Consider the following 26500-nt stretch of genomic DNA (forward strand, 5'->3'; position numbering starts at 1 on the left):
AGGAAAACGGCGCAATAGCCACAGCAGGTGACAGGAAAGGCTCGGCCGTGGCTCCGCAGCCTACCTTCTCCCTGAAATGCTGGTTTCCGGCAGCCGCCTCCAGGTACAGCCGCACGGCCTGGCTGACGCCGCGGTCGGCTCCGGCTAAGAGCAGAGCCAGGGTCCGGAGCACCTCCTGCTGGGCCGAGAGGCTGCTGGGGGCCAGGCCGCTGACCGCCTGCCGCAGCTTCTCCTCCCGCAGCGACTGCAGGCTCCGCACCATGGAGACTGGGGAGGAAACGCAGAGGAAGGCGCTCAGTGAGCAGGTGCCACGCAGCGGCGACCCCATATCCGGGCAGCGTCTGTGTGACGGCGGGGGTTCCGCTCGGCCAGGACAGGGCCCACCAGGGCTGACTCTGTGAAGGCCAACGAGGCGCTGGGGTGGAGAGCGGGCGTGGTCTCCAGCCCCTAACGGCCACGGAATTAACTGTCAGGTGAACTAAACCGGCAAATGGAAACACACAGCGAGTCTGGCTGGCGCGGCTCAGGGGTTGAGTGTTGACTTGTGAACCAGGAGGTCACAGTTCGATTCCCGGTCAGGACATATGCCCCGGTTGCGGGCTCCATCCCCAGTAGGGGGCGTGCAGGAGGCAGCTGATCCATGATTCTCTCTCATCACGGATGTTTCTCTCTCTCTCTTTCCCTCTCCCTTCCTCTCTGAAAGCAATGATACACCTAAAAGAAGAAGGCCAGAGGCCACTCCGTGTCACTCCGCCCACCTTGTCCCGCCAGCTGGCGCACGTGGCCCTCCAGGCCGCCAACCCCAGGGCCGGAGAAGTAGCCGTGAAACTGGAAGATGGTGACCACCTCCGAGGCCAGGCTGGGGGGCAGCAGGGGCTCCGGCCGGTCCAGGATCTGGGCCACCAGCGTCCGAAACACTGTTGGGGGAGAGAAGACACAGGCAGCCGTTAAGGGACACGGCCACTCCTTCCTTCCTTCACGCGTCTCTCACTGTGGAGCAGGACAGAGCGAAGTCCACCAGCGGACCAACCCAGGCGCAGCGGGTGACCTGTGCCGTCCACACACCTGCCCGAGGGCCGTTTAGATCAAGGTACAGGTCACAGCTGTGCCCGTGCGGTCACCTTGAGCCCCTTCCCCGCCTACACGTTAGCACTGCCTGCGCCCCAGCTGCATGGCAGCGGGTGACACGGTGGGCTCGCTAGGGAGCTGACTCCTTTTACTCGTCAAGAGCGGAGATCCCTCCAACACGGAGCCTGCACCCTAACTCCGTCTTCTTAAGATCGCCTCCCAGCCCCCGAGGGTGGGGACCGATTACAGCATCCCGGCTCTGATGCCGCGAACTCCGCGTGCACGTCCCTCCTGTGTGAGCGAGTATTTGTCTTGATCTCTCCCGGAGCCCGGTGCTGGCTCCCAGGGGAGGGGTTTACTGAGCCAGGGTAGAAACTGCCCGTTTTCCCAAGGGGTCGTCACCACACCCGCTGACATCGGGGTTGGGGGGTGCCCACCCAGCGGCACAGGAGGGCAGGGCTTCCCCAGGTCCCTGCGCTCCTGAGTCTGCACGTGCTCCGTCTGGTTTCTTCCGTCTCACTGAGCCCAGGCCGCTTCCTCCTCCAGAGGGAGGCCTGGCGTCCCGGGTGGCAGCGGGCAGAGGGGTGGGGACCCTGGGACAGACCGCTCCCCCCCGCCCCACGGTGCCCACCTGGGTCTGCCAGGCCCGGGTAGTCTGCGTTGATGGCGCCGGCGAAGCTGGCCTCCAGCTGCTGGACCACCCGGTCGGCCGAGCTGTGGTACACGCCCGCCGGGCCGCAGCACCCGGTCCAGAAGGACAGCAGGGACGGCTGCTGGTGGAGCTCGGGGACGGCTGGAAGGAAGGACGGAAGGAAGGACGCCCGTGAGGCTGGGAGAGGGGCCGGGCGGGGTGGGCAGGCGTGGCCACCACCCCCTTTTAAAATAATTATTTTAAAAAATATATATTTTTATTGATTTCAGAGAGGAAGGGAGAGGGAGAGAGAGATGGAAACAGCAATGATGAGAATCATTGACCGGCTGCCTCCTGCACGCCCTCTACTGGGGATGGAGCCCGCAACCCGGGCCTGTGCCCTGACCGGGAATCGAACCCTGACCTCCTGGTTCCTAGGCCCACCCACCGCGGAGCCATGCCGGCCGGGCTGCCACCGGCCTGTTGTTACTATTTCTTAAGGACGGCTCGTCGGCTGACGGCCCACAGGACGCAGACGTCCCGCTGAGGAGCCCATGCAGCCCGGCAGGAGGCAGAGCCCCTCGCTTTTGGCGCCAGAACCCAGTCCTCTCCCGTCCCTCCCCTTCCCGCCCTCCCCCCACTCCCCATCTCTAAAAATCAATGGAAAAGATATCCTCCAGTGAGGAAAAAAAGGCCCTGTCGCCAGACCACACACAGTGTGTGTGTGTGTGTGTGTGTGTGTGGTCACACACGTTCTAAGGCATCTTTCCTGGGTCAAGTTCCCACCTAAAACTCTGACCCGGGCCCTCACGAAGGCCTTAGGCCAGGGGTGGGCAAACTTTTTGACTCGAGGGCCACAATGGGTTCTTAAACTGGACCGGAGGGCCGGAACAAAAGCATGGATGGAGTGTTTGTGTGAACTAATATAAATTCAAAGGAAAGGAGCGGAGGGGAGAGCAAGAGAACCGGATAGAACAGCTGGATCCGGCCCGCGGGCCGTAGTTTGCCCACGGCTGCTTTAGGCTCTCCCTAAGGTTTGGCTCCCTGGAGGGTTTGGGGGCATCTTGCATTTGACCCTGGGCCACGGTGGGGCTGTCTTAGCCAATTCAGTGACGCGAGGACAATCCGCATCTCACATCCCCATGGGGAGCCACGCCAGAGGTGACACGGTGCTCTCTGCACACCTGGGTCTGCACACCCGTGTATGCACACCTGCATCTGTCTGTACACCCAGGTATGCACACCTGTGCCTGCAAACCTGTGTCCGCACACCCGTGGCTGCACACTCGTGCCTGCCTCTGAAGGAGGCCCCAGCAGAAGCCGGGTGCAGAAGCGGGGTGCACTTTGACTCCGAAGCTGAAGGGGGCGCTAGTGAGATCCCACAGCTGTGGGGCAGCCCTGCTCTGAATGCTCTGCTGCTGCCTGTCCAGACACAGCGGAGGAGGGGTGAAGAGGCGGGAAAGGCAGAGGGGTGAAGAGGGGGGAGGGGCGGAGGGGGGTCAGCGTGGCCTCCCGGGCAGGGCCTCACCTTCCAGGACTGAACCCATGTTCCCTATGTGCTCGTCACTGAGGGCGGCGAGTTTCTCCATCACGCGGATTTGCCTGGAAAGCTTCTCCAGGAGACTCCTCGCCACGAAGGGGGTTTTGCTGGAGAAGACAATTTGCTGAGGAGGAAACAAGAGCATTGTCTCAGGCGTGTGGTCCGGCGCCCCTCCCGACCTGCGCTTCCTGCGCCCCTGGGGGCGGGGCTGACCCCGGGGTGCCCCGTCTCGGGCGGTGCCCTCATCCCTGGCGATGATGCCTGGGTTCACCTGCAAAACCAGACAGGCTCCTGCGGCCTTTGGCGTTTCCCACGCCTACGTACATTCTGGAACTCTCTGCGGGGGGCGGTGAGGCCACTGGCAACCAGTGAGCCCTCTGCACGCGGAGGCGCATTCAGGCTGCACGGGGGCGTGTGCGCCCCGAAGATGTATCTTATACGCGTGGTGGTTTTTCTGAGCCTGGATCTACTTCCTTGTTTTCAAGCTGAAATGCGCAGCATGGTGTCTAATAGTCATAATTATAACCAAGCTATCTCGGCCGGCCGGCGTGGCTCCGTGGCTGAGCATCGGCCTAGGAACCAGGAGGTCCCGGGTTCGATTCCCCGTCAGGGCACAGGCCCGGGTTGTGGGCTCCATTCCCAGTGTGGGGTGTGCAGGAGGCAGCCGATTAGTGATTGTCTCTTATCGTCGATGTTTCTCTCTCTCTCTCTCCCCCTCCCCCTTCCTCTCTGAAATGAATAAAAAAATATATATATATATTTTTTTAACGTTAAGGCTTAAATGCTTTTCTCTTCTTTCTTTTTTTTTTAAAATATATTTTATTGATATTTTACAGAGAGGAAGGGAGAGGGATAGAGAGCTAGAAACATCGATGAGAGAGAAACATCGATCAGCTGCCTCCTGCACACCTCCCACTGGGGATGTGCCCGCAACCAAGGTACATGCCCTTGACCGGAATCGAACCCGGGACCCTTCAGTCCGCAGGCCGACGCTCTATCCACTGAGCCAAACCGGTTTCGGCGTGAAATGAATAAAAATATATTTTTAAAAAGAAGCGCAGGCTCTCCTGGTGCGCGAACCGCCTGGCCTCCGCCGTGATGCCGTCCGGCCGTACCTGCACGAGCTGGGTGCACTGCTGGAGGTGCCGGACGATGGCGATGTCCAGGCTCTCGCTCCCCGTGGTCAGCGGGAGGGGGCTGCCTGCCACGCTGGTGCCCACGCCCGTGTCTTCCGTCAGCGCCTCGCTGAGGTGCGCCCTGGCCTCCGGGTGAACTGCCCTGTACCTGTCGAAGCGGGAAGGTGAGCGACAGGCGAGCCGTTTCTTTCCGTGTGGAAACCACAGGTCAACTCGACGTGGCTCCCCTCAGGCCCCCCAGAGCTCCTTCCCAGGGCCTGGAAAATCCGAGCTACCTTCCTTCTTCTTTTAATCCTCACCCGGGGATATTTTCATTGATTTTTAGGGAGAGCGGAAGAAAGGGGGAAAGACAGAGAAACATGGATGTGAGAGAGACACATCGACGGGTTGCCTCCTGCACGGCCCCAACCAGGGCCCGGGAGGAAACTGCAACGCGGGACGTGCCCTTGACCAGAATCAAACCCGGGACCCTTTGGTCTGCAGGTCGGTCGATGCTCTGTCCTCTGAGCAACCCGGACAGCGCTCGAGCGACCTTGCAACCACGACGTCTCACGTCGGCCTGTCGCCAACGTGCCTGATGTAAAAGGTCAGGCAGAACAGCTGCTTCCCGGGCTCTCGGCACCAAGAACCATTCGCCAGCAGCCTCGCCGAGTCTCGGAAACCTGCCCCGACCACCCTTTCGACGGGGGCCCTGCCCAGGGTCCCGGCTTAGACGGTCTTTGTGTTTGCAACGTCCCAGGAGTAGTCCCGCTCAGAACGAACCTGCGGCACAGTCTCCTAACCCCCAGTCCGTCCCTACCGGAAGGCAAGGAGGAAGGAACGCTGCCTGGGAGAGACACGGACTTCCACTCGGGCCAAAAGCTCAGGGGCCTTGGTCCCGCGGGAGGTACGGCCTCCTCTGCCCCGCAGAAGGCTTTGTTTATGCCAGGCGTCCCCAAACTACGGCCCGCGGGCCACGTGCGGCCCACCGAGGACATGGATCCGGCCCGCCGGGTACCGCTGCCGGTCCTGCTTAGCAGCCAACGCGTCCCGGGCCCGCAGTGCGCATAGGAATTTGTTCATAGTTTTTTTTTTAAACTATAGTCCGGCCCTCCAACGGTCTGAGGGACAGTGAACTGGCCCCCTGTTCAAAAGTTTGAGGACCGCTGGTTTATGCCCCACGGCCCGGCCGGCGGGGCTCCGTGGTTGAGCGTCCACCTACAAGCCAGGAGGTCACGGTTCAATTCCCAGTCAAGAGCACGTGCCCGGGTTGCAGGCTCGATCCCCAGGGGGGGATTTGCAGGAAGCAGCCAATCCACAATTCTCTCTCATCATTGGTGTTTCCATCTCTCTCTCCCTCTCCCTTCCTCCCTAAAAATCAATAAAAACATATTTTAAAACAAAACAAAACAAAACCCCACGGCAGAGCTGCCACAGGGACATGGTGATGGGCACTCACATGGGAAACTAGGTCTGTTGCGTCTCTTTTGTTCCAGAATGAACCTGGGTGCTGGGGGGGGGGGGGGCACAAGGACGGGCAGAGCCGACAACCAGTGTCCCAGGTTCGCACACCTGGCCAGCTCCCGGCTTCCCGTCTCAGGCCCTCCAGCCGCACGGTTTAAAGAGATGGGGCACCAGAGCTCACAGGCGTTGGGGTGCTGCTCTTGGCACTTTGCCTCGAAGGACAAAACACTCGGTTGGGCCCTGGGTGCCCGTGTGCCCGGCTGACACCTGGCTGGGATGCGTCCCTGAGGTGCTTACCCCTGCAGAGACCCCTCAGGGCGCAGGGGGCAGCGGAGGGAGGGAGGGAGGGAGGGGACTCCAGGCACGGCACGGCGAGGCTCACCCGTTCTTCTCCGTCTCCGTGTCTGAAAACACCGAGTCGGCACCTCCCGCAGGGCCACCCTCGTCCACGTCCTCGTCCTCGTCGAAGTCGGAGGTGTTCAGGAAGTCGAAGCTCTCCAGGGCGCTCTCCACCGTCAGGCTCAGGCTGGAGGGCGTGCTGCGGCTTCCGGGCGGCTTGCACTGCAAGGCAGGGGCACCGGCACATCAGCGTCCCCACGTCCCCGACGGGGGGGGGGGGGGACACAGTCAGCGTCCCCGAGGCCATGGGACCCAGCACCCGCTCTGACCAATAGGAACAGGTGACACTGTCTTTGTTTCAAGCTTTTGTTTTATTGTATTTTATTGGCATTAAAAAAAAACACAAACGCATTTAACATATTCATGTTAAAAAAGAACAACCGTGAACCAAATGGCACAATTTCAGGGATTCGTTCCAAACTAATGCAGAGGGAAGCAAGCTGCTCAAAGACGGGACGAGGACATTGGCCAGGAGAGGAGCACGAGGAAGCTAGCGGGGGCGGGGGGTGGGGGTGGGGGGGTCCGTTATCTACTTGCTCTACTTCTGTTGGAAATTTTTATAATAAAAAGTTCAAAAACATCCCAGTGTGGCTCAGTGGGTAGAGAGTCAGCCTGCAGACTGAAGGGTCCCAGGTTCGATTCCGGTCAAGGACATCTACCTTGGTTGCGGGCACATCCCCAGTCGGGAGTGTGCAGGAGGCAGCTGATCAATGTCTCTCTCTCATCGATGTTTCTAACTCTCTATCTTTCCCCCTTCTTCTCTGTAAAAAATCAATAAAATAAAAAAAAGTTCAAAAACATCCTGCTGTGGCTCAGTGATTGAGCGTTGACCTATGAGCCAGGAGGTCATGGTTCAATTCCTGGTTAGGACATATGCCTGGGTTGCAAGTTTGATCCCCAGTGTGGGGCGTGCAGGAGGCAGCCAATCAATGATTCTCTCTCATCATTGATGTTTCTCTCTCTCTCCATTCCTCTCTGAAATCAGTAAAAATATTTTTTAAAAGAAAGTTAAAAAACATCTATTACAACCTAAAAGCCTTGGGAATCAGAGCTGCCATGTCCCTCTGCCTGGAGCTCAACCCCAAGTAAAATACGACCCAGGAGACATGGAGGGAGAGGTGGGATCAGTGCGGGACAGAAGCAGCCTCTAACTCCACGAGGTCTCGTCTTCCCAAGACGGGAGCTGCTAGCGAGGCCCCTGCTCTGAAGGATGAACAGGATGGCCCCCAGAAACAGAGGGGGAGGCCCTTCACTAACCCACGCATTCTGGGTAAGTGGCCTTAAAAGCTCATCTACATTCACAGCACATCATTTTCCTTTGCATCGAGGAGACATGAATGGTGGGCACCATGAGAGGCAGTGCTGCTTCCTCCCAGCTCGGCCTGGGAAGGACCTTGCTCCATCACCTCCCTGACCCAGCCCGTGGCCCAGAGTCACAGGGGGCAGACCCATGGCCTGGAGAATCCTATGGCGCTGGACAGACTCGCAGACATCACACACAGAATAACGCCCATTGCTACAGGCATGGAGGTGGAGAGAGGTACTTCCCAATAGTCAAGGGTTCGCTGGGGTGGGTGGAACGGGGCAAGTCCTGCAAGGTGGCAGAACTAAGGTCCTCCGTGCTGACTTCGGGACACAGGCGGGAAGGGCCTGGCGGGGGCTGTCTCTACGCCCAGGAGGCCACCCAGCACAGGTGCTCATGCATCAGAGCTGCTCAGTCGCCCTCGGGATCTCCGTCCGAGGGGCGGCATCATTTAGTCTCTCATCCTCAAGGTGCTATGCATCCTGGGAACGTGAAGGGGAAAGAGAGAGAGCCACGTCCAGCCGCTGCCGGAACGAGGCCCAGTCCGGCCTCTGGGGCACAACTTCCTGGTTCTCCTTTCCTATGGTTGGAACCTGCAGAACGTGATCGTGTACAGTATGGGTGTGTTTATTTTTGAATTATTATTTTTTTAATTAATTTTTTTAATCCTCACCCGAGGATATTTTTCCATTGATTTTTAGAGAGAGTGGAAGAGAGAGGGAAAGACAGAAATATCGATGTGAGAGAAGCACATCGATTGGTTGCCTCCTGCATAAGCCCTGACCAGGGCCTGGGCCAGGGAGGAGCCAGCAACCAAAGTATGTGCCCTTGACCGGAATTGAACCCGGGACCCTTCAGTCTGCAGGTCTATTCCCTGAGCCACACTGGCTAGGGCAGCATCATTGATGTTTCTATCTCTATCTTACTCTTCCTTCCTCTCTGAAATCAATAAAAATATATATTTTTTTAAAAAATGAAGAGCCATTGTGTACAGATCTGCGATGGGACAGGATGGAAGATGAAGACACGCTGCTGTAGACGGAACGCCGCTCAGGCGGCCTCTCTCGCCCCCGGACCCGGGGTCCCCGCAGAGGCACTTACTTTGAGGACATCGTCCAAGTGCATGACCTCCTGGCTCAGCTGCTGGAACTCCTGGTACTGCTCTTTGTGGGGCTCCAGCGCAAGGAACAGGCCGTGGAATGCGTCCTCCAGGCTCCCGTCCAGGAAGGACCGTCCGCCGTCCGCCTCCCCGCTGACCACCGGCCCCTCGAACAGCAGCCTCTCCGCGGCGGCCGGCGCCTCGGCCGAGGTCAGCCTCTGCACCAGCTGCTTCGTGACGTTGCCCTCGAAGGCGTCCAGCTCCACCGGCTTCAGCTCCGAGGACTCGTCCGACTCCCGCAGCAGTGCCTCCGCCACGGCCCTCTCCAGGAACAGGCGCCCGGCCGTGGGCCCTGGGGGCGCCGGGTGGGCCTCGGTTCTCGGGGGCCCCTCCGCGTCCTCCTCTGGGGACGGAGTGGGCCCCGGGACGCCTCCTGAGGAGCCTCTGGAGGACACGGAGCCGGAGTCCTCGGCGCTCTGGCCCTGGTGCAGCTCGGCGGGGGTGACGGTGATTTCAGGGTGGGCCGGGCACGGGGTGGCGAGGGAGCCGGCCGGGCTGGCCGGGAGGGCACAGTCCCCGTTGGGCAGGTCATCGAAGCTGAGGGACAGCGGCCTCTTGTCCTCGGCAGCCTTGTCATTCTCGAAGGTGTCGTCCGGGAGGTTCGACTGTGGGAGAGAGGCATCCGTTAGCATTTTAAATCTCTCTTCGTGTTGTTTTTAAATACAGATGGGGTGTTTCGTGTGGTTGATTTCCAGATGAGCTGTCACACAATGAAAATAGGACACCAGCCCGGCTGGGGTGGCTCAGTGGTTGAGCGTCGACCTGTGAACCAGGAGGTCATGGTTAGATTCCAGGTCAGGACGTCGCGGGCTTGATCCCCAGGGTGGGGGCGTGCAGGAGGCAGCCGATGCATGATTCTCTCTCATCAGTGATGTTTCTCTCTCTCCCTCTCCCTTCCTCTCTGAAATCAATAAAACTATTTTTTTAAAAAATAAAATAAAAACCCAGATCTCGCATCACAGTAGCATTTTGTGTGTTGGTTTTGGGTGTGTGCGTCTGGCTAAAGCAAACACGCCTTTAAAAACCTCCCTTTCCGTGTGGAAGAGGTGCGAGTGGATGGGAGAGGGAGAGAGAGAAACATCACTGATGAGAGAGAATCATGGATTGGCTGCCTCCTTAGCTTTCACATTTTCCCAGGGAAAGGCTGGGGGCCTGGCCAGGAGCATGTTCCCTGATCCCAGGACCTCACGCTGTTCGCAGCCACACGTAGGGGGTAACAGCACCAATTTAAAAACCCTCTTCGTACCCCAGCCTGTGAGATTGCACATTAACTGCTGTAAGGAGCAGAACGCACTGGGAAATGCGGGAAATGAGGACATGAGAACATCCGTGACACCGATGAGCATAAACTAAACGCCTTTGTAGCAAAAACAAAACAAACAAACAAAAACCCTTTGGGCATCTAGCTTGAAAGACACGCTATTTCCCTGAAAAGATGTGATACTTTGTCCTGCTTTTATTTTATTTTTTAAATATGTCTTTATTGATGTCAGAGAGGAAGGGAGAAGGAGAGAGAGAGAAACATCCATGAGGAGAGAGAATCATGGATCGGCTGCCTCCTGCACGCCCCCTACTGGGGATGGAGCCCACCACCCGGGCATGTGCCCTGACCCAGAATCAAACCGTGACCGCCTGGTTCCTAGGTCGACGCTCACCCACGGAGCCATGTGGGCCGGGCTCTGCTTTAATTAAGTGGGTACAAACACTACAGGGAACGAAGACCAGCGAACTAAGAACCTCTTTAAAGGAAACAGCTCTGGACACGTGGGTTTAAGGCCCGTGTTCCTCCCGGGCCGTTGTTCCTTGTGAGCACCGAGCATAAGGACTCGTGCACTTGGCATCAGGCCTTCCCGGCCTCAGCGTCTCTGTATCGTTTTCAAAGGGAACGCTTGTAACCGTTACCGCAGGTCTCCTCACAGCAGCGAGAAAATGCACAGCACGGAAGCAGGGTCGTTACACGAGAAAGACAGACGGCCTCTCCCACCAATTGCATGCGGGACGGAGTCCCGGGCCGGCCGGGGGCCAGGCCCAGGGAGCAGAGAGAGGAGGACAAGCAGGCGACACAGCAGAGCACGCAGCCCCCGCCCCCAGGGCCACGGCGCACGGCGGCGCCCGCACTCACATAGGACTCTAGCACGGCTGTGGGCCTCAGCCTGAGGGAGGGCAGGTCGCACACAGAGCGGCTGCGGTGCAGCTTGGCCAGCAGCGTGTCCTGCAAGGCGCTCAGCGCGGACAGCCGCCGCGGCTTGTCTGGGGAGGGCTGCAGCCACCGCTTCCGGAGCGAGAGATGGGACAGGGAGAGCAGGGGACAGGTTAGGGTTAGCGTCTCAGCAAGCGTTTCAGGTTAGAACACACATGGCTGCAAAATGCTGGTGTGGCGCCGTGGGCAGAGCGTCGGCCTGCGGACCGAAGGGCCCCGGGTTCGATTCCCGTCAAGGGCATGTACCTCGGTTGCAGGCTCCTCCCCGGCCCCAGCCCTGGTCAGGGGCGCATGCAGGAGGCAACCCATCGAAGTGTCTCTCTGTCTCTCCCTCTCTCTTCCACTCTCCCTAAATATCAAGGGAAGAATATCCTCGGGTGAGGATTAACAGAACCAAAAATGCCGGGAAGGTTTGGGTGGAATCCGTGTTATTAACGGAGCAGCAGGGAGCGTGGGGGAGGGCCAGGAAGGCAGGGGGCCCCACCTGTGCGCACAGCAGAGGCGGCTGGGGTGTCGCTGGGGGAGTGGGGGGTGAGCTTCAGAACCGCTTCACTAGGAATGACGAGAGGCCCCACCGCAGGGTGTCCCACGAGGCCAGCACGGCCTCGGGCTTCCGTCTCACCCCAGTCTCCACCCCAGAGTCGCGCTGCACTTACGAAGAAGGCGTGGTCTTTGAAGGTGGGCGTCTCGGGGGTGCCCTGGCTGTAAATGGACATCCTCCGCTGCAGGGCGGCCGCCTTGCTCCCCGTGCCGGCGGACGGCGTCACGTCCTCCACGTCGAAGGGGCTGGAAAACAGCAGGTCCCGGAAGGTGAGCTGTCAGGCACCTGCGCGACCGACCGCAGGCCCAGAGGCACCTGATTTCACTCCAGGAAATTCCAACCAGCGGGAGGGGCGGGGCGGGGCGGGGCCCGTGGTTTGTCAGAAAATCAGCCAAGATGAGAGGAAGCTGAGTGTAAGAACCACTCGAGGGACGAGCAGTCATCATCATGGCTTTAAGTGCAGTTCACCCGCACACGTACCACCGACCTGCACACCTCAGTCTACCCGCACACGTACCACCGACCTGCACACCTCAATCTACCCGCACACGTACCACTGACCTGACCTGCACACCTCAATCTACCCGCACACGTACCACTGACCTGACCTGCACACCTCAATCTACCCGCACACATACCACCGACCTGACCTGCACACCTCAATCTACCCGCACACGTACCACCGACCTGCACACCTCAATCTACCCGCACACATACCACCGACCTGACCTGCACACCTCAATCTGCCCGCACACGTACCACCGACCTGCACACCTCAATCTACCCGCACACGTACCACCGACCTGCACACCTCAATCTACCCGCACACGTACCACCGACCTGCACACCTCAATCTACCCGCACACGTACCACCGACCTGCACACCTCAATCTACCCGCACACGTACCACCGACCTGCACACCTCAATCTACCCGCACACGTACCACCGACCTGCACACCTCAATCTACCCGCACACGTACCACTGACCTGCACACCTCAACCTGCCTGCACACATACCACCGACCTGACCTGCACACCTCAATCTGCCCGCACACGTACCACCGACCTGACCTGCACACCTCAGTTCACCTGCACACCTCAATCTACCCGCACACGTACCACCGATCTGACCTGCACACCTCAATCTACCCGCATACCTCAGTTCACTGCACACCTCAATCTACCCGCACACATACCACCGACCTGACCTGCACACCTCAATCTGCCCGCACATGTACCACCGACCTGCACACCTCAATCTGCCCGCACACGTACCACCGACCTGCACACATCAATCTACCCGCACACGTACCACCGACCTGCACACCTCAATCTACCCGCACACGTACCACCGACCTGCACACCTCAATCTACCCGCACACGTACCACCGACCTGCACACCTCAATCTACCCGCACACGTACCACCGACCTGCACACCTCAATCTACCCGCACACGTACCACTCACCTGCACACCTCAACCTGCCTGCACACATACCACCGACCTGACCTGCACACCTCAATCTGCCCGCACACGTACCACCGACCTGACCTGCACACCTCAGTTCACCTGCACACCTCAATCTACCCGCACACGTACCACCGATCTGACCTGCACACCTCAATCTACCCGCATACCTCAGTTCACTGCACACCTCAATCTACCCGCACACATACCACCGACCTGACCTGCACACCTCAATCTGCCCGCACACGTACCACCGACCTGCACACCTCAATCTGCCCGCACACGTACCACCGACCTGCACACCTCAATCTACCCGCACACGTACCACCGACCTGCACACCTCAATCTACCCGCACACGTACCACCGACCTGCACACCTCAATCTACCCGCACACGTACCACCGACCTGCACACCTCAATCTACCCGCACACGTACCACCGACCTGCACACCTCAATCTGCCCGCACACGTACCACCAACCTGCACACCTCAATCTACCCGCACACGTACCACCGACCTGCACACCTCAATCTACCCGCACACGTACCACTGACCTGACCTGCACACCTCAATCTACCCGCACACGTACCACTGACCTGACCTGCACACCTCAATCTACCCGCACACATACCACCGACCTGACCTGCACACCTCAATCTACCCGCACACGTACCACCGACCTGCACACCTCAATCTACCCGCACACATACCACCGACCTGACCTGCACACCTCAATCTGCCCGCACACGTACCACCGACCTGCACACCTCAATCTGCCCGCACACGTACCACCGACCTGCACACCTCAATCTACCCGCACACGTACCACCGACCTGCACACCTCAATCTACCCGCACACGTACCACCGACCTGCACACCTCAATCTACCCGCACACGTACCACCGACCTGCACACCTCAATCTACCCGCACACGTACCACCGACCTGCACACCTCAATCTACCCGCACACGTACCACCGACCTGCACACCTCAATCTACCCGCACACATACCACCGACCTGACCTGCACACCTCAATCTGCCCGCACACGTACCACCGACCTGCACACCTCAATCTGCCCGCACACGTACCACCGACCTGCACACCTCAGTCTGCCCGCACACGTACCACCGACCTGCACACCTCAATCTACCCGCACACGTACCACCGACCTGACCTGCACACCTCAATCTACCCGCACACGTACCACCGACCTGACCTGCACACCTCAATCTACCTGCACACCTCAGTTCACCTGCACACCTCAATCTACCTGCACACCTCAATCTGCCCGCACACCTCAATCTGCCCGCACACCTCAGTTCACCTGCACACCTAGATATGCCTCTTTCTCGGGAGGCACAGTGTCTGGAGGGGCCCACGCGTGGCTTCCGGAAGAAGCTCCCGGTGGCTCTGAGGGCACCCGAGGGCCCGCCCGCCCGTGGCCAGCACAGCCTGTCCCCCCTGTTTCTATGGGGGAAAGCGAAAGGGGCCACTTACTACCACGCGATTTCCAGGTTCAGCTTGATGGTGCCAAGGTCGTTGATGTCAACGGCCAGCACCTGAGGTCGGGCTGCGAACAGCTCTTTGGTCTCGCAGGTCACGCTGCCCACCAGGAGGTGGGTGGCCAGCCCTTTGACCTCTGTGACCTAGGAAGAGAGCGAAGGGAAGGCGCTGGAGGACAGCGGGCAGACAGGCAGGACACCGCGGCCATTTCTTCCTGAGTCACAGCCGACGTCGGAGCTGACGTTGCCACGGACTGGGCAGCAGGAGGAGCCTGGGGACTCGGCCGAGGCCCACCCAGTGTGGCTCACGCAGCGAGGCCCACCCGGCGCGGCCCACCCAGTGACCCAGTGTGGCTCACCCGGTGCGGCCCACCCAGTGTGGCCTACCCAGTGTGGCTCACGCGGCGAGGCCCACCCGGCGAGGCCCACCCGGCGAGGCCCACCCAGTGTGGCTCACCCAGCGAGGCCCACCCAGCGAGGCCCACCCAGCGAGGCCCACCCGGCGAGGCCCACCCGGCGAGGCTCACCCAGCGAGGCCCACCCAGCGAGGCCCACCCAGCGAGGCCCACCCAGTGTGGCCCACCCGGCGAGGCCCACCCGGCGAGGCCCACCCGGCGAGGCCCACCCGGCGAGGCTCACCCAGTGTGGCTCACCCAGTGTGGCCCACCCGGCGAGGCCCACCCGGCGAGGCTCACCCAGTGTGGCCCACCCGGAGTGGCCCACCCAGTGTGGCTCACCCGGCGAGGCCCACCCAGTGTGGCCCACCCGGCGAGGCCCACCCAGTGTGGCCCACCCGGCGAGGCCCACCCAGTGTGGCCCACCCGGCGAGGCTCACCCATTGTGGCCCACCCAGTGTGGCTCACCCAGCCCTGGCCCACCCAGCGGGGCACCAGGAGACTGCAGCCAGCCAGGAACACGGTACCTTGATGGAGATGAGTCCAACGATCAGGGGCAGGAACACCGTTTCCTCTCCGTCCCAGCTCTGCCTGCCGTTGACTTCGATTTTGCCTTTCAGCTTCCACCGCTGCCGGCCGTACTTCATGAAAATCTGGGAGACACCAACGGGCACGCGTCCTCACCTGCCTCCAGCACCAAGCACCGCCCTCCTCCTCCACCGTCCTCTCCCCCACACGCTGGGCTCCGAGCGTGGAGCTGACGCTGAGTGGGGAGACCTGGGAGGGGGCTCTTGTCTGGAAGGCCAGGGTGGGAGCTCTTTCTCTAGTAAAGAGCGTCGCCCCTCCCCGTCTGCTCACATGTCCGCTCCCATGTCCTGCCTCTCTCTCTGGCCAGTCCTCTTTCAACAGGACGGCCACAGACCAACTCCCAGCCCCAGCCCCTTGCAGAGACGATGGGCATCAGCTAAAATCTCAGCGGTCAGAGCAAGAAATAAGATGCCCCTTGCCCAGCTGGTGTGGCTCAGGGGTTGAGCATCGACCCATGAACCAGGAGGTCACGGTTCGATTCCCGGTCAGGGCACAGGCCCGGGTTGCGGGCTTGATTCCCAAGTGGGGGGCGTGCAGGAGGCAGCCAATCCATGATGCTCTCATCACTGATGATTCTTTCTCTCTCTCCCTTTCCTTTCCTCTCTGAAATCAATAAAAACATTTAAAATAAGCTGCAGATCTGCCACTCTCCAGAGCAGGGGTCCTCAAACTATAGCCCGCGGGCCACATGCGGCCCGCCGAGGACATTGATCCGGCCCGCCGGGTGCCGCTGCCTGTCCTGCTTAGCAGCCGACTCATCCCGGGCCCGCAGTGCGCATAGGAATTGGTTCATGGTTTTTTTTAACTATAGTCCGGCCCTCCCACGGTCTGAGGGACAGTGACCTGGCCCTCTGTTTAAAAAGTTTGAGGACCCCTGCTCCAGAGCATCGTCTCAACCGTGAGATCCCGCGTGGCTCAATAAGCTCTCACAAACGTTTCCGTGTGCACGTTCCTGTGTCGACAGGGTCTTAGGAGAACGGTGTCTGCACACCCCTCCCGAGAGCTCAGCGAGACAGTAACAACGATGGTGACAGTAACAATAATAACTCAGCCAACGAGGCATCCAGTCAAACGCAGGGAGTCCAGATAAAAGTTACAGAAGGGCTTGTGTTACCCTCCAAACGGTCCTGCTGGCTTCATTCCCCCCAAATAACAAATGTAAAGATGAACCAGAGAATGTAAGGAGCGGAGTAATGAAGCCCGAGCCCTCTCCCTCATGCCTCCATTCCCACACCCGGCCCCACAGCACTTACTTCGTACTGGTCCCCGGGGCAGAGGCGCGCGAAGCCGGCCAGACCTGCGAAGGGCAAGCAGTGGGGACGTGAGGCGCAGAACACATTTCCCGCTTCACGGCCTCGCACACCGGCCCCCAGACACACTCACACGAAGGGTTGGACTTTGGGGAACTCGTGTAGTAATACTCGGGGCCTCTGTCGGGGGAGCTGCTGGGGTGGCGTTTCTGTATGACTCTCAGTATTTTGGTATGTTGTCCTGGGCCGTGTGCTCCGTGGTTAGAGAGCTGGCCCGTGCACCGAAGGGTCGTGGGTTCGATTCCCGGTCAAGGACACGCCCCTGGGTTGCAGGCTCGATCCCCAGTAGGGGGCGTGCAGGAGGGAGCCGATCCATGGTTCTCTCTCATCACTGATGTTTCTTTTTCTTTTTTTAAAATACATTTTTATTGATTTCAGAGAGGAAGGGAGAGGGAGCGAGAGAGAGAAAAACACCGATGGGAGAATCATTGGTTGGCTGCCTCCTGCAAACCCCTATTGGGGATGGAGCCTGCAATCTGGACATGTGCCCTTGACCGGAATCGAACCTGGGACCCTTCATTCTGCAGGCCGACGCTCTATCCACTGAGCCAAACCAGCCAGGGCTCATCATTGGCGTTTCTCTCTCTCCTTCTCCCTTCCTCTCTAAAAAAAATAATAAAAAAATTACCAGACGGGGCACACCCATAGGCATGGCCAAGGTTAAGGGAGGCCTAACAGAGCACCCGCCGTGGCCATGACCCGCCAATAGGTGGCAGCAGCTGCCGGCGTGCTGGGGCTGCCACCAGGACTTCCAGGAAGAACCAGGCATCGAGAACACACTCCCTGTCCTTGCTGACCAAGCCCTGCCCTCTGCGGTGGGCACTGTCCTGGGCTGCTCACCTGCCAGACGGGCCCTCCCGACCTCACTCAGAGGTGACCCTGGGGAGCCTGCCTCCTCCCAGGCTGGTGAGTGGCACCCCTTCCGACCCCCCAGGCCTCCAGCGATCTGACCCCACGCGGCCGGGCCAGCCGGTCACTGTTGCACCGATTAGACTGGCTCATCCACCAGGAGGGGTGGGGACTCAGGGCCAAGGGCCCGCCATCCAGATGCACACAGCCTCGTGCTTGGCCAACAGCAGTAAGTTCTTTCTTTGGGGTTATTTCCCCACAGATTTGTAGAGAGAGTGGAAGGGAGGGAGGGAGGGAGAGACAGAGGGAAACATCGATGTGAGAGAAACACATGGACTGGCTGCCTCCTGCACGAACCCCGACCAGGGCCGGGGACCCGCCACTGAGGTCCATGCCCTTGACCAGAATCGAACCCGGGACCCTGCAGTCGGCAGACCAACGCTCTATCCCAGGGGTGGGCAAACTTTTTGACTCGAGGGCCACCATGGGTTCTTAAACTGGACCGGAGGGCCGGAACAAAAGCATGGATGGAGTGTTTGTGTGAACTCATATAAATTCAAAGTAAAGGAGCGGAGGGGAGAGCAAGAGAACCCTCTGCTCTTTTGGCTCCGAGGGCCGGATAGAACAGCCGAACGGGCCGGATCCGGCCCGCGGGCCGTAGTTTGCCCACGGCTGCTCTATCCACTGAGCCACACTGGTTCTTTACCCGTCGTCTTCACCTGCTACGCCCTCTCCCCCTCGGCAAGCCGTCTGTGTTGGCGTGGGGAAAGGGCAGTGTGCCTGGGTGTGGCGGGCGGAAGTGGTGGCCCGGTCTGCGTGGTATGAAATAGCCCCCGTTTGTGTCGGTGTGTGTCGGGGCGGCTCATTCTCCCATAATGAACAACAGATAAGCAGGTCGCTCATGGCAACGCTGGGGGTTTCCTGGCAGCGGGATGGCTTCCTTATCGAGGGAGAACCGTTTCCGCGGGGGGTCCCCAGGAAGCCTGCCCAGATGCGCCTTGGGGTTGTGTGAGACGAGGGCAGTGTACGTCGATGAATCATAATGAAGAAGGAGAAGCGGCCCCAGGCCTGAGAGACCCCCTGAGAGAAGCTGAGGAGAGGGGACAGCGGGGAGGTGCAGGGGTGGGAGCCACAGAAAGGTCTCCGTCCCGGTCAGGGGGCCCACGGCGGCCGGGGATGCTGCTGAGCAGGGTGGCCAGGTCCCCAGGGGAGGGAAGTCTGGCCCCAGCACCAGCCTCTCCTGGACCGGCAGCCCTGCAGCTGCAGACCCGGCGGGCGGGTCCCTTAGCTGCCACCCGCTCCCAGGTCCCTGCCTCAGGACGGCCTAGGCTGCGGCGGGATGTCCTGGGAAGCGAGGGCCTGGGATTCAGGTTCTTTTTCGTTGTTGTTGTTGATCCTCACCCAAGGGCACTTTTCCATTGATTTTTAGGGAGAGTGGGAGGAAAAGGGAAAGACAGAGAGAAACTGCGATGTGAGAGACACACGAATTGGTTGCCTCCTGCATGGCCCCGACCAGGGCCCGGGCCAGGGAGGAACCTGCAACCCAGGTACGTGCCCTTGATCGGAATCAAATCTGGGACCCTTTGGTCCACAGGCCCACACTCTGTCCACTGAGCCACACCGGCCGGGGCTAGGATTCGGTTTCAATGAACGGGCGCGGGAGGGCTGAGCAGGGATGGATACAGGAGCAGCGTGGCTGCGAGTACCTTTCATCCGGATGCAGAACTCGCCCAGCAGGCTCTCCAGCTCCACCTCGATGGTGCACATGTTCTGTGAGGGGACAGGGGACGGGGACGGGGACGGCGCCGGTCAGGGCTCGGCAGCTTCCGGTCGGCCCAGACCCATGGCGCACCGACCCGTCCCCACTGAGCCACCGCCGCCTGGGAGGGGTCTTCACAGCACGCCCCACCCAGGCCCCGCGAGCTTCCGCATCCGGGACATTGCGAGCACCGAACAAGTTAGATTACATCCTAAACCAACGATCAGAATGCGGGCATTCTTCTTTATTTTTATAGAGAGGATACTTTTCCGTGGAATTTCAGGGAGAGTGGAAAGGAGAGCGAAACATCGCCGTGAGAGAGACACATCGATGGGGTGCCTCCCGCACGTGCCCCAGCTGGGGCCGGGACCAAGCCTGTAACCCAGGTACGTGACCTTGACTGGAACGGAACCCGGGACCCTTCAGACCGTGGGCTGACGCTCTATCCCAGGGGTGGGCAAACTTTTTGACTTGAGAGCCACAATGGGTTCTTAAACTGGACCAGAGGGCCGGAACAAAAGCATGGATGGAGTGTTTGTGTGAACTAATATAAATTCAAAGTAAAGGAGCGGAGGGGAGAGCAAGAGAACCCTCTGCTCTTTCGGCTCCACGGGCCGGATAGAACAGCCGAACGGGCCGGATCCGGCCCACGGGCCGTAGTTTGCCCACGGCTGCTCTATCCACTGAGCCAAACCAGCCAGGGCTGGAGTGCAGGGTATTCTATAAGAACCGGCCTGAACTCTACAAAAGGGCAGGATCCTGGGGGAATGTAGACGCAAGAGACGACCGGATGGAAGGGGTTCGAGGAACTGGGTTGTATCCTGACTTTAAAGACAAAGAAACGAAAACAAGACACTATGGGGCCAAATAGGGGGAATGTGGAAACACACAGGATACTGGGTGAGTCTCCAGCATGACTTACCTCCTTAGCTGGGGTCACGGTGTGTGTGTGCTTATGTGGGGGACACGCATGTTACAGAGGTTACCTTAAGAAATCTGTGTGAGCCGAAACTGGTGTGGCTCAGTGGATAGAGCGTCGGCCTGCGGACTGAAAGGTCCCAGGTTCGATTCTGGTCAAGGGCATGTACCTTGGTTGTGGGCACATCCCCAGTAAGGGGGTGTGCAGGAGGCAGCTGATCGATGTTTCTCTCTCATCGATGTTTCTAACTCTCTATCCCTCTCCCTTCCTCTCTGTAAAAATCAATAAAATATATTAAAAAAAAAAAAAAGAAGTCCGTGTGAGCCCAGCCAGTGTGGCTCAGTGGTTGAGCATCGACCTAGGAACCAGGAGGTCACGGTTCGATTCCCAGTCGGGGCACAGGCCTGGGTTGCGGGCTTGATCCACAGTGTGGGGCGTGCAGCAGGCAGCCGATCCATGATGCTCTCTCATCGATGATGTCTCTCTTTCTCTCCCTCTCCCTTCCTCTCTGAAGTCAATTAAAATATTTTCAAAAACAAAAACAAAACCCACAAAATGACGCCGTGTGTCAGTCACCCAAGAGGTCCGGTCCAAGGCCGAGGCAGATGCCCCTCCGGGGAGTGTCCCTCCGACCCTCCCGGGGCTGATGACGTCGCCCGGGAAACCTGACCTCTGAGCGAGGCCTCCGGGGACGGGACAAGCGCTGCCTTAATAATTCAGCCATTTCATCAGACGCACGGTATCCGGTGACCCCGAGGGCTCAGCCCTCCCTGCGTCACGCGCTCGGCCCAGGGGACGGGAGAAACCAGGGCAGCGGGCCTTTGTCTCCTGCAGGGACGGGAGGGACGTTGCTAACCGCCTGAGACGCACAGGCAGGAGGGCTCGCCACACCCGACTGCGGGGTGATCTCCACCGCGGCCTGCTCGGCTCCCGGGGTAACACTCGGGGGGTCCGCACACCGCAGACGTTGGAGGTGCACGTAAAGGGATAAAAACGGGGCACGAAGCCCGGCCGGTGTGGCTCAGGGGTTGAGCATCGACCTATGACCCAGGTCACGGTTCAACTCCGGTCAAGGGCACAGGCCCGGGTTGCGGGCTCCATCCCCAGTGGGGGGCGTGCAGGAGGCAGCCGATCCATGGTGCTCTCTCATCATGGATGTTTCTCTCTCTCTCCCTCTCCTTCCTCTCTGAAACCAATAAAAATATACGTATTAAAAAAACAAAAAGGAAGAGTGAAAGAGTGAGACTCGCGTGTGAAGAGCAGAGTGAGGCGGGCGCAGGCGCCGTCCGTGTCCCGGGCGGTACCCGCAGGTGGCGGCCGGCCGGCCGGGACACCCACCTCCGTGTACTCCTTGTAGCTCCGGTGCACCTCGGCCAGGCTCTCCCGGGCGGCCTTGCTGTGGGGGGACGAGGCGAAGGCCTGCTTCATCTTGCTGGCGCCGTCTTGCAGGCGTCTCTGGATGCAGTAAGCTTCGTAGAGCTCGTCCACCTGCGGGATCGAGCGGGAAAGACCAGGCGCTGAGTCCTGATGGCGCTGAGCCCGGGGTTGGGACCCGCTGGTCCCGAGCTGGGCGGGGGCTCTGGGAGAAGTGCACCCTCTCAGAGGGAGGCCGTCACGCGGCCTTCGCTACCAGGGTCCTCTTTCCCCGTCAAAACCGACGGTACCCTGAGCCGCTTTCTCAGGCGCAGAGGTGAGAAGGAACGGAATGCAGGTGGCCCATGGGAGACAGGTGTGGTCCCCTGTACACGCCACAGGTGTGGGTTACCTGTACACGCCACAGGTGTGGGTTACCTGTACACGCCACAGGTGTGGGTTACCTGTACACGCCACAGGTATGGGGCAATGAAGGCTGGTGCCTCCTGTGCACAGGAAGTAGGGGTGGTTATAAGCTTGCCTCCGAGGTGAAGACTTTGTTGTTTTTTTAAAAAATGTATATATATATATATATTATTGATTTCAGAGAAGAAGGGAGAGGGAGAGAAACATCCATGATGAGAGAGAATCATGGATCGGCTGCCTCCTGCACGCCCCTCACTGGGGGTGGAGCCTACAACCCGGGCCTGTGCCCTGACCGCACTCGAACCCTGACCTCCTGGCTCCTAGGCTGACGCTCAGCCCGAGCCCCGCGGCCGGGCCAGGTGAAGACTTGCAGGCACCATCGTCAGTTGATTTTGAGAGGGGTCACCGGTGACAGGCTCACACCCAGGCTGAGCTTATGGTTAAAGGGGAACGTGAGGCTCCTTACTGCAGAGGGCGCTGGTGAGTTCTTGGCCCCACACGACCGGAGCCGCTGCCGAGGAGCCTCGTGGTGAGAGGCGCCGGCGGCTCTCGGGCGGCTCTCGGGCCAACAGCCAGTTCACGAAGAGGAGCTGCCACACTCGGGGGAGCCGCCCGTCTCTCGCTCTGGGTGCCGATGGGTGCACTGTGATTAGGGGGGGCTAGCCCTGGGGCGTGGCTCCGGGAGTTGGAGCGTCGTCCTGTGCACCAGAAGTCTGTGGGTTCGATCCCCGGTCAGGGCACATGCCCAGGTTGTGGGTTCGATCCCTAGTTGGTGCGCCTACAGGAGGCAGCCGATAGATGTTTCTCTCTCACATCAATGTTTCTCTCTCTCTCTCTTCTTTTCTCTTTTGAAAAACACCCTCGGGTGGGGGTTAAAACAAAAAAGAAAGAGGGAATCTAGGCCCCGTCTGCTGCCGACACCTCTGGCTGGGGGCTGGCGTGGAGGTGGTGGCCATCCTTAAAGCGAAGCGGGGCCGCCCGGTGAGCTGGGTCAGTGCGGATGCCAGGCCCCGGCCGGGGGTTCTGAGATGGGGGCTCACTGGGGAGGGCCGGGCCAGGAGTCTGAACTTGCACGTGATCGGCGCCGAGCGTTCTGACGCGGGAGGTGTGCCATCCACATGCAGGAACACGCGCATGGAGCCTCCATCACGGCCGCCGGGCGTGTCCCCCGGGGGTCTCCGGAGACGCCCCTTGACCCTCGTCCCCTCCGGCGTCTCCACGACCGTAACCCGCGCGCCGGGCCCTGCGTTGGCCCGAGCGGCCCCGTCTGTTCCTCTGCGTTTAGAGAGAAGCTTGTTCTTTGTTTTCGTGACGTGCCAGCCTCTGAGCCAGAGGAGTCCCGCTCCAGGATGAAGGATGATGCGTGCGTCGGTGAGCCACGGCGCTGCCACAGCAAGTAAGCGGATTAGCGGCCTCGCCCCGTGACACGGGCCTGCTGGCAGCCTGCAGGGACCTGCCGCGGACAGCACCCCCGGCCTCTGCGGCCGCGGGACCGACGGGGAAACCGCCTGCCTCGTCCGGAGCCGCCTTCTCGCTGTTTTCAAACTGAACAGAGGAACCTGTCCGCGCTTGCCGGCCCCGCCGGTGCCTTCTAGCCGCGGGCTTAGCAGAAAGGGGAGCGATTCGGATCTGCCCAGGTCGCGGGGTCACGAGAGGGAGCTGCAGAGGAGTGGCAGCCACGTGTAAGCCCGTCACAGGGCTGTGAACGGAAAGGATTCTGGGGACCGGCCGGCCGGCCTGGCTCAGAGGTGGAGCGTTGACCTAGGAACCAGGAGGTCACGGTTCGATTCCCGGTCCAGGGGACAGGCCCGGGTTGCGGGCTCCGTCCCCAGTAGGGGGCAGGCAGGAGGCAGCCGATCCATGATTCTCCCTCATTGTGGATGTGTCTCTCTCTCTCCCTCTCCCTTCCTCTCTGAAATCAATAATAATAATAATAATAATAATAATAATAAAGAAATCCTCCCTGAACTACCTGCCAAGCTCAGGCCAAAGGTGGGCTGACCAGGGACCGAAAACCAGGCGAAGGCGGGGAGTGGGGGGCGGGGGGGTGCGCAGTTACCTTGCTGATGTGGAACTCCAGGCGCCGCATGTACCGTTCGATCGTTTTAATTTGCTGGAAGGAAAGGGAGATGTGTGAGCCAGGACCGTCATCACAGCACAGACGGTCTCGGCCTGCGGCCTGCGGCCGGCAACCTCTCTCCTCTCGTCCTCGAAGGCCCGCGCAACGCTCCCCGCACCTCCCCTCCTGTCTCTGTTGCTCCTCGAGCCTCCAGCCTGGAGCGGAAGGGCACTGCGTCTACACTGGCCAAACATGCTGAGAAGTGGGCTGCGGGTCACTGGACGGGGCGATTCGCACCCAGGAGGCCATCCATGGGTTCACTGGGTTTCCGTGGGGTCGGCATCACCCTGGAGTATACCCGAGTCCCCCCAACAACGGGACACGTTTTATCAGCTCGGAGAGGAACGTCCTTCGCTCCACACTCGGTGTCTCTGAACGGGAGGCGCGTCGTCCAGTCGCTACGCCCGTGCGTGTCAGAGAGGGTCCCGGCCCGGGGCGGGGGGGGGGGGGTGCGCCCCTGTCATCCCGTACGGATGTCCTTATTGCACGTGCTGCCTCTCACCGCCCCTTCACATGTCACATGTCACATGTCCGCGGGCAGATTCCACCGCGACTCGGCGCGCACAGGCTCGGAGAGAGCGGCGCGGAGAACTGAGACGACCCACATTGAAAACGGGCTTCGGGGCGTCCTGCCACCGGGTGGGGGCCGGGGGGGGCGGGGGCGGAAAACCAGTTCTCAGGGGAAGGGAGCCGGTGCCACAGCTTCACTGGAATCGCTGTTTTTTCTTGGGGGAGCACAAAACAACGGTGCACCTTCCAGTCAAAGGCTCTCTGGTTTGGGGAAAGGCGGCAGCTGGTATTTCTACAGAAGACGGGGCGGGGCCTCCCCACGCCTGGCAACTTCCTAAACGTCTCAGCGCCCAGACGCCGACAGCCAGGGCCGTTTCCAGGGAAGTATCCCTGGGTCTGGCGCTCGCGGCACTTACTCATCAAACTCAGATAAAGGCACGGGCTTTTCTGGGCTTAGAAAGATCAGCGGCTCTCCAGACTCTCTCTGTCCCTCAGAGGGGACCTCGGGCTTATGTCCCCCCGACGCAGAACGGTCACTTACCTTGTCCAGGTCATACAGCACGCCCTGAAATAAAAAATAAAATTAATTAAAACGTATCTTCTGCGAAAACTGCTACTGACGTTAACAGAGGGGTTTGGGCCGCGTGCCTGCACGGTCAGTGAAACAAGGACCAGCCGTAAAGGTCTGTTGGGTTTTCTGACGTTTGCTTTCAAAGAGTAAAAATCTGGGTGATTTTAAATACCAGCAAGAGTGCTTTTTAGTTTCTGTTAATCCTCACCCGAGGATATTTTCCCATGGATTGTTTTTAGAGAGAGTGGAAGGGAGGGGGCGAGGCAGAGAGAGAGAGAGAGACATCCTTGATTGCCTCCCGCACGTGTCCCGACCTGAACCTGCAACCGAGGTACATGCCCTTAACCAGAATCGAAGCCGTGGCCCTTCAGTCGGCAGGCTGACACTCTAACCACTGAGCCAAACCGGCCAGGGTGGGTCCGCCTTTCTGGAAGGTTCTTGTTTGTATCCACCTCCATCCAGTAGGAGAAGACACTTAGCCAAAAAAAAAAAAACACCCCAAAACACAAAAACAAACCTGCAAAAAAAAAAAACACACAAACACAAACCAACAGCCCCACGGAGTTACCCCCCGAGTTACCCCCGGGGTTACCCCCGGAGTTACCCCCGGAGTTACCCCCGGAGTTACCCCCGGAGTTACCCCCGAGTTCCCCCCGGGGCGTGGCACCCACCAGGCGCGAGTTCCTCCTCATGTCCTTCAGCTGCGCCGTCAGCTTGTCCAGCTCCGTCTGGTGGACCTCCAGGTACTCGCTGCGAACACAAGAGGAGGGGCCACTGTGAGCGCGCGGCTGCGGCTGCGGACGGACGGACGGACGGACGGACGGGACCAGGGCTGCGGCCTCCCTCCGAGGGGAGGGTCTGAGCCTCGCTCCGGGGCAGCGCGGCGGGACCAGGGCTGCGGCTTCCCAATCTCTCCACGCGCTGAAGCTCTAGCACGGCCTCCGAGACGGTCCAGGTGGTCCAAAGGAGACCCCACGAGGCTGAGCGCCGGACGGAAAAACCAGCGGGGAGGGGAGGGGAGGGGAGAGGAAGGGGAGGGAGGGGAGGGGCCAGCGAGTGGGGATCGCTGGGGTCTGGGCCCACAGAGCTCTGGCTGCCCCACACAGCACTGACTGGGGTGGGGGCTGTTCCCACACAGGAGGGCAGCTGTGTTCTGGGCAAACGATGCCTAGAATGGAGTCGGGAAGGTTCCAGAACTGTCTTTAGCAAGCGCTGAAACTGACCTGCCTGTGCGCACGGCTACACGGAAGCCAATACTCCACAGGGCCGTTAAACACGTGGCTACTTCCTCTTCACTGTCACGGGCATC

At 59.9% G+C, this 26500-nt stretch overlaps 1 protein-coding gene across 7 annotated transcripts in view; it reads right to left on the reverse strand.

Annotated features, from left to right (window-relative positions):
• Window positions 1–26500, reverse strand: part of RIPOR2 (RHO family interacting cell polarization regulator 2) — a 95878-nt gene that overhangs the window by 5674 nt on the left and 63704 nt on the right. For 3 of the 7 annotated variants that reach the window (XM_080649400.1, XM_080649401.1, XM_080649404.1), the window contains exons 4-20: window positions 25863–25941; window positions 25162–25185; window positions 24051–24104; window positions 21551–21700; window positions 19241–19304; window positions 16629–16672; window positions 15315–15440; window positions 14388–14536; window positions 11536–11665; window positions 10802–10951; window positions 8622–9284; window positions 6201–6379; window positions 4355–4523; window positions 3228–3363; window positions 1700–1861; window positions 759–917; window positions 65–267 (exon numbers count right to left, since the gene is read on the reverse strand). In XM_080649400.1, coding sequence (XP_080505526.1) covers window positions 65–267; window positions 759–917; window positions 1700–1861; window positions 3228–3363; window positions 4355–4523; window positions 6201–6379; window positions 8622–9284; window positions 10802–10951; window positions 11536–11665; window positions 14388–14536; window positions 15315–15440; window positions 16629–16672; window positions 19241–19304; window positions 21551–21700; window positions 24051–24104; window positions 25162–25185; window positions 25863–25941 — 2641 coding nt within the window. Of the gene's footprint in view, window positions 1–64; window positions 268–758; window positions 918–1699; window positions 1862–3227; window positions 3364–4354; window positions 4524–6200; window positions 6380–6483; window positions 8003–8621; window positions 9285–10801; window positions 10952–11535; window positions 11666–14387; window positions 14537–15314; window positions 15441–16628; window positions 16673–19240; window positions 19305–21550; window positions 21701–24050; window positions 24105–25161; window positions 25186–25862; window positions 25942–26500 lie in introns of those variants that run through there. The other 4 variants (XM_080649402.1, XM_080649403.1, XM_080649405.1 and 1 more) reach the window with 2 other exon arrangements.

Source organism: Plecotus auritus (genome assembly GCF_963455305.1).
Source record: "Plecotus auritus genome assembly, chromosome: 12".
Classification (NCBI taxonomy): Eukaryota; Metazoa; Chordata; class Mammalia; order Chiroptera; family Vespertilionidae; genus Plecotus; species Plecotus auritus.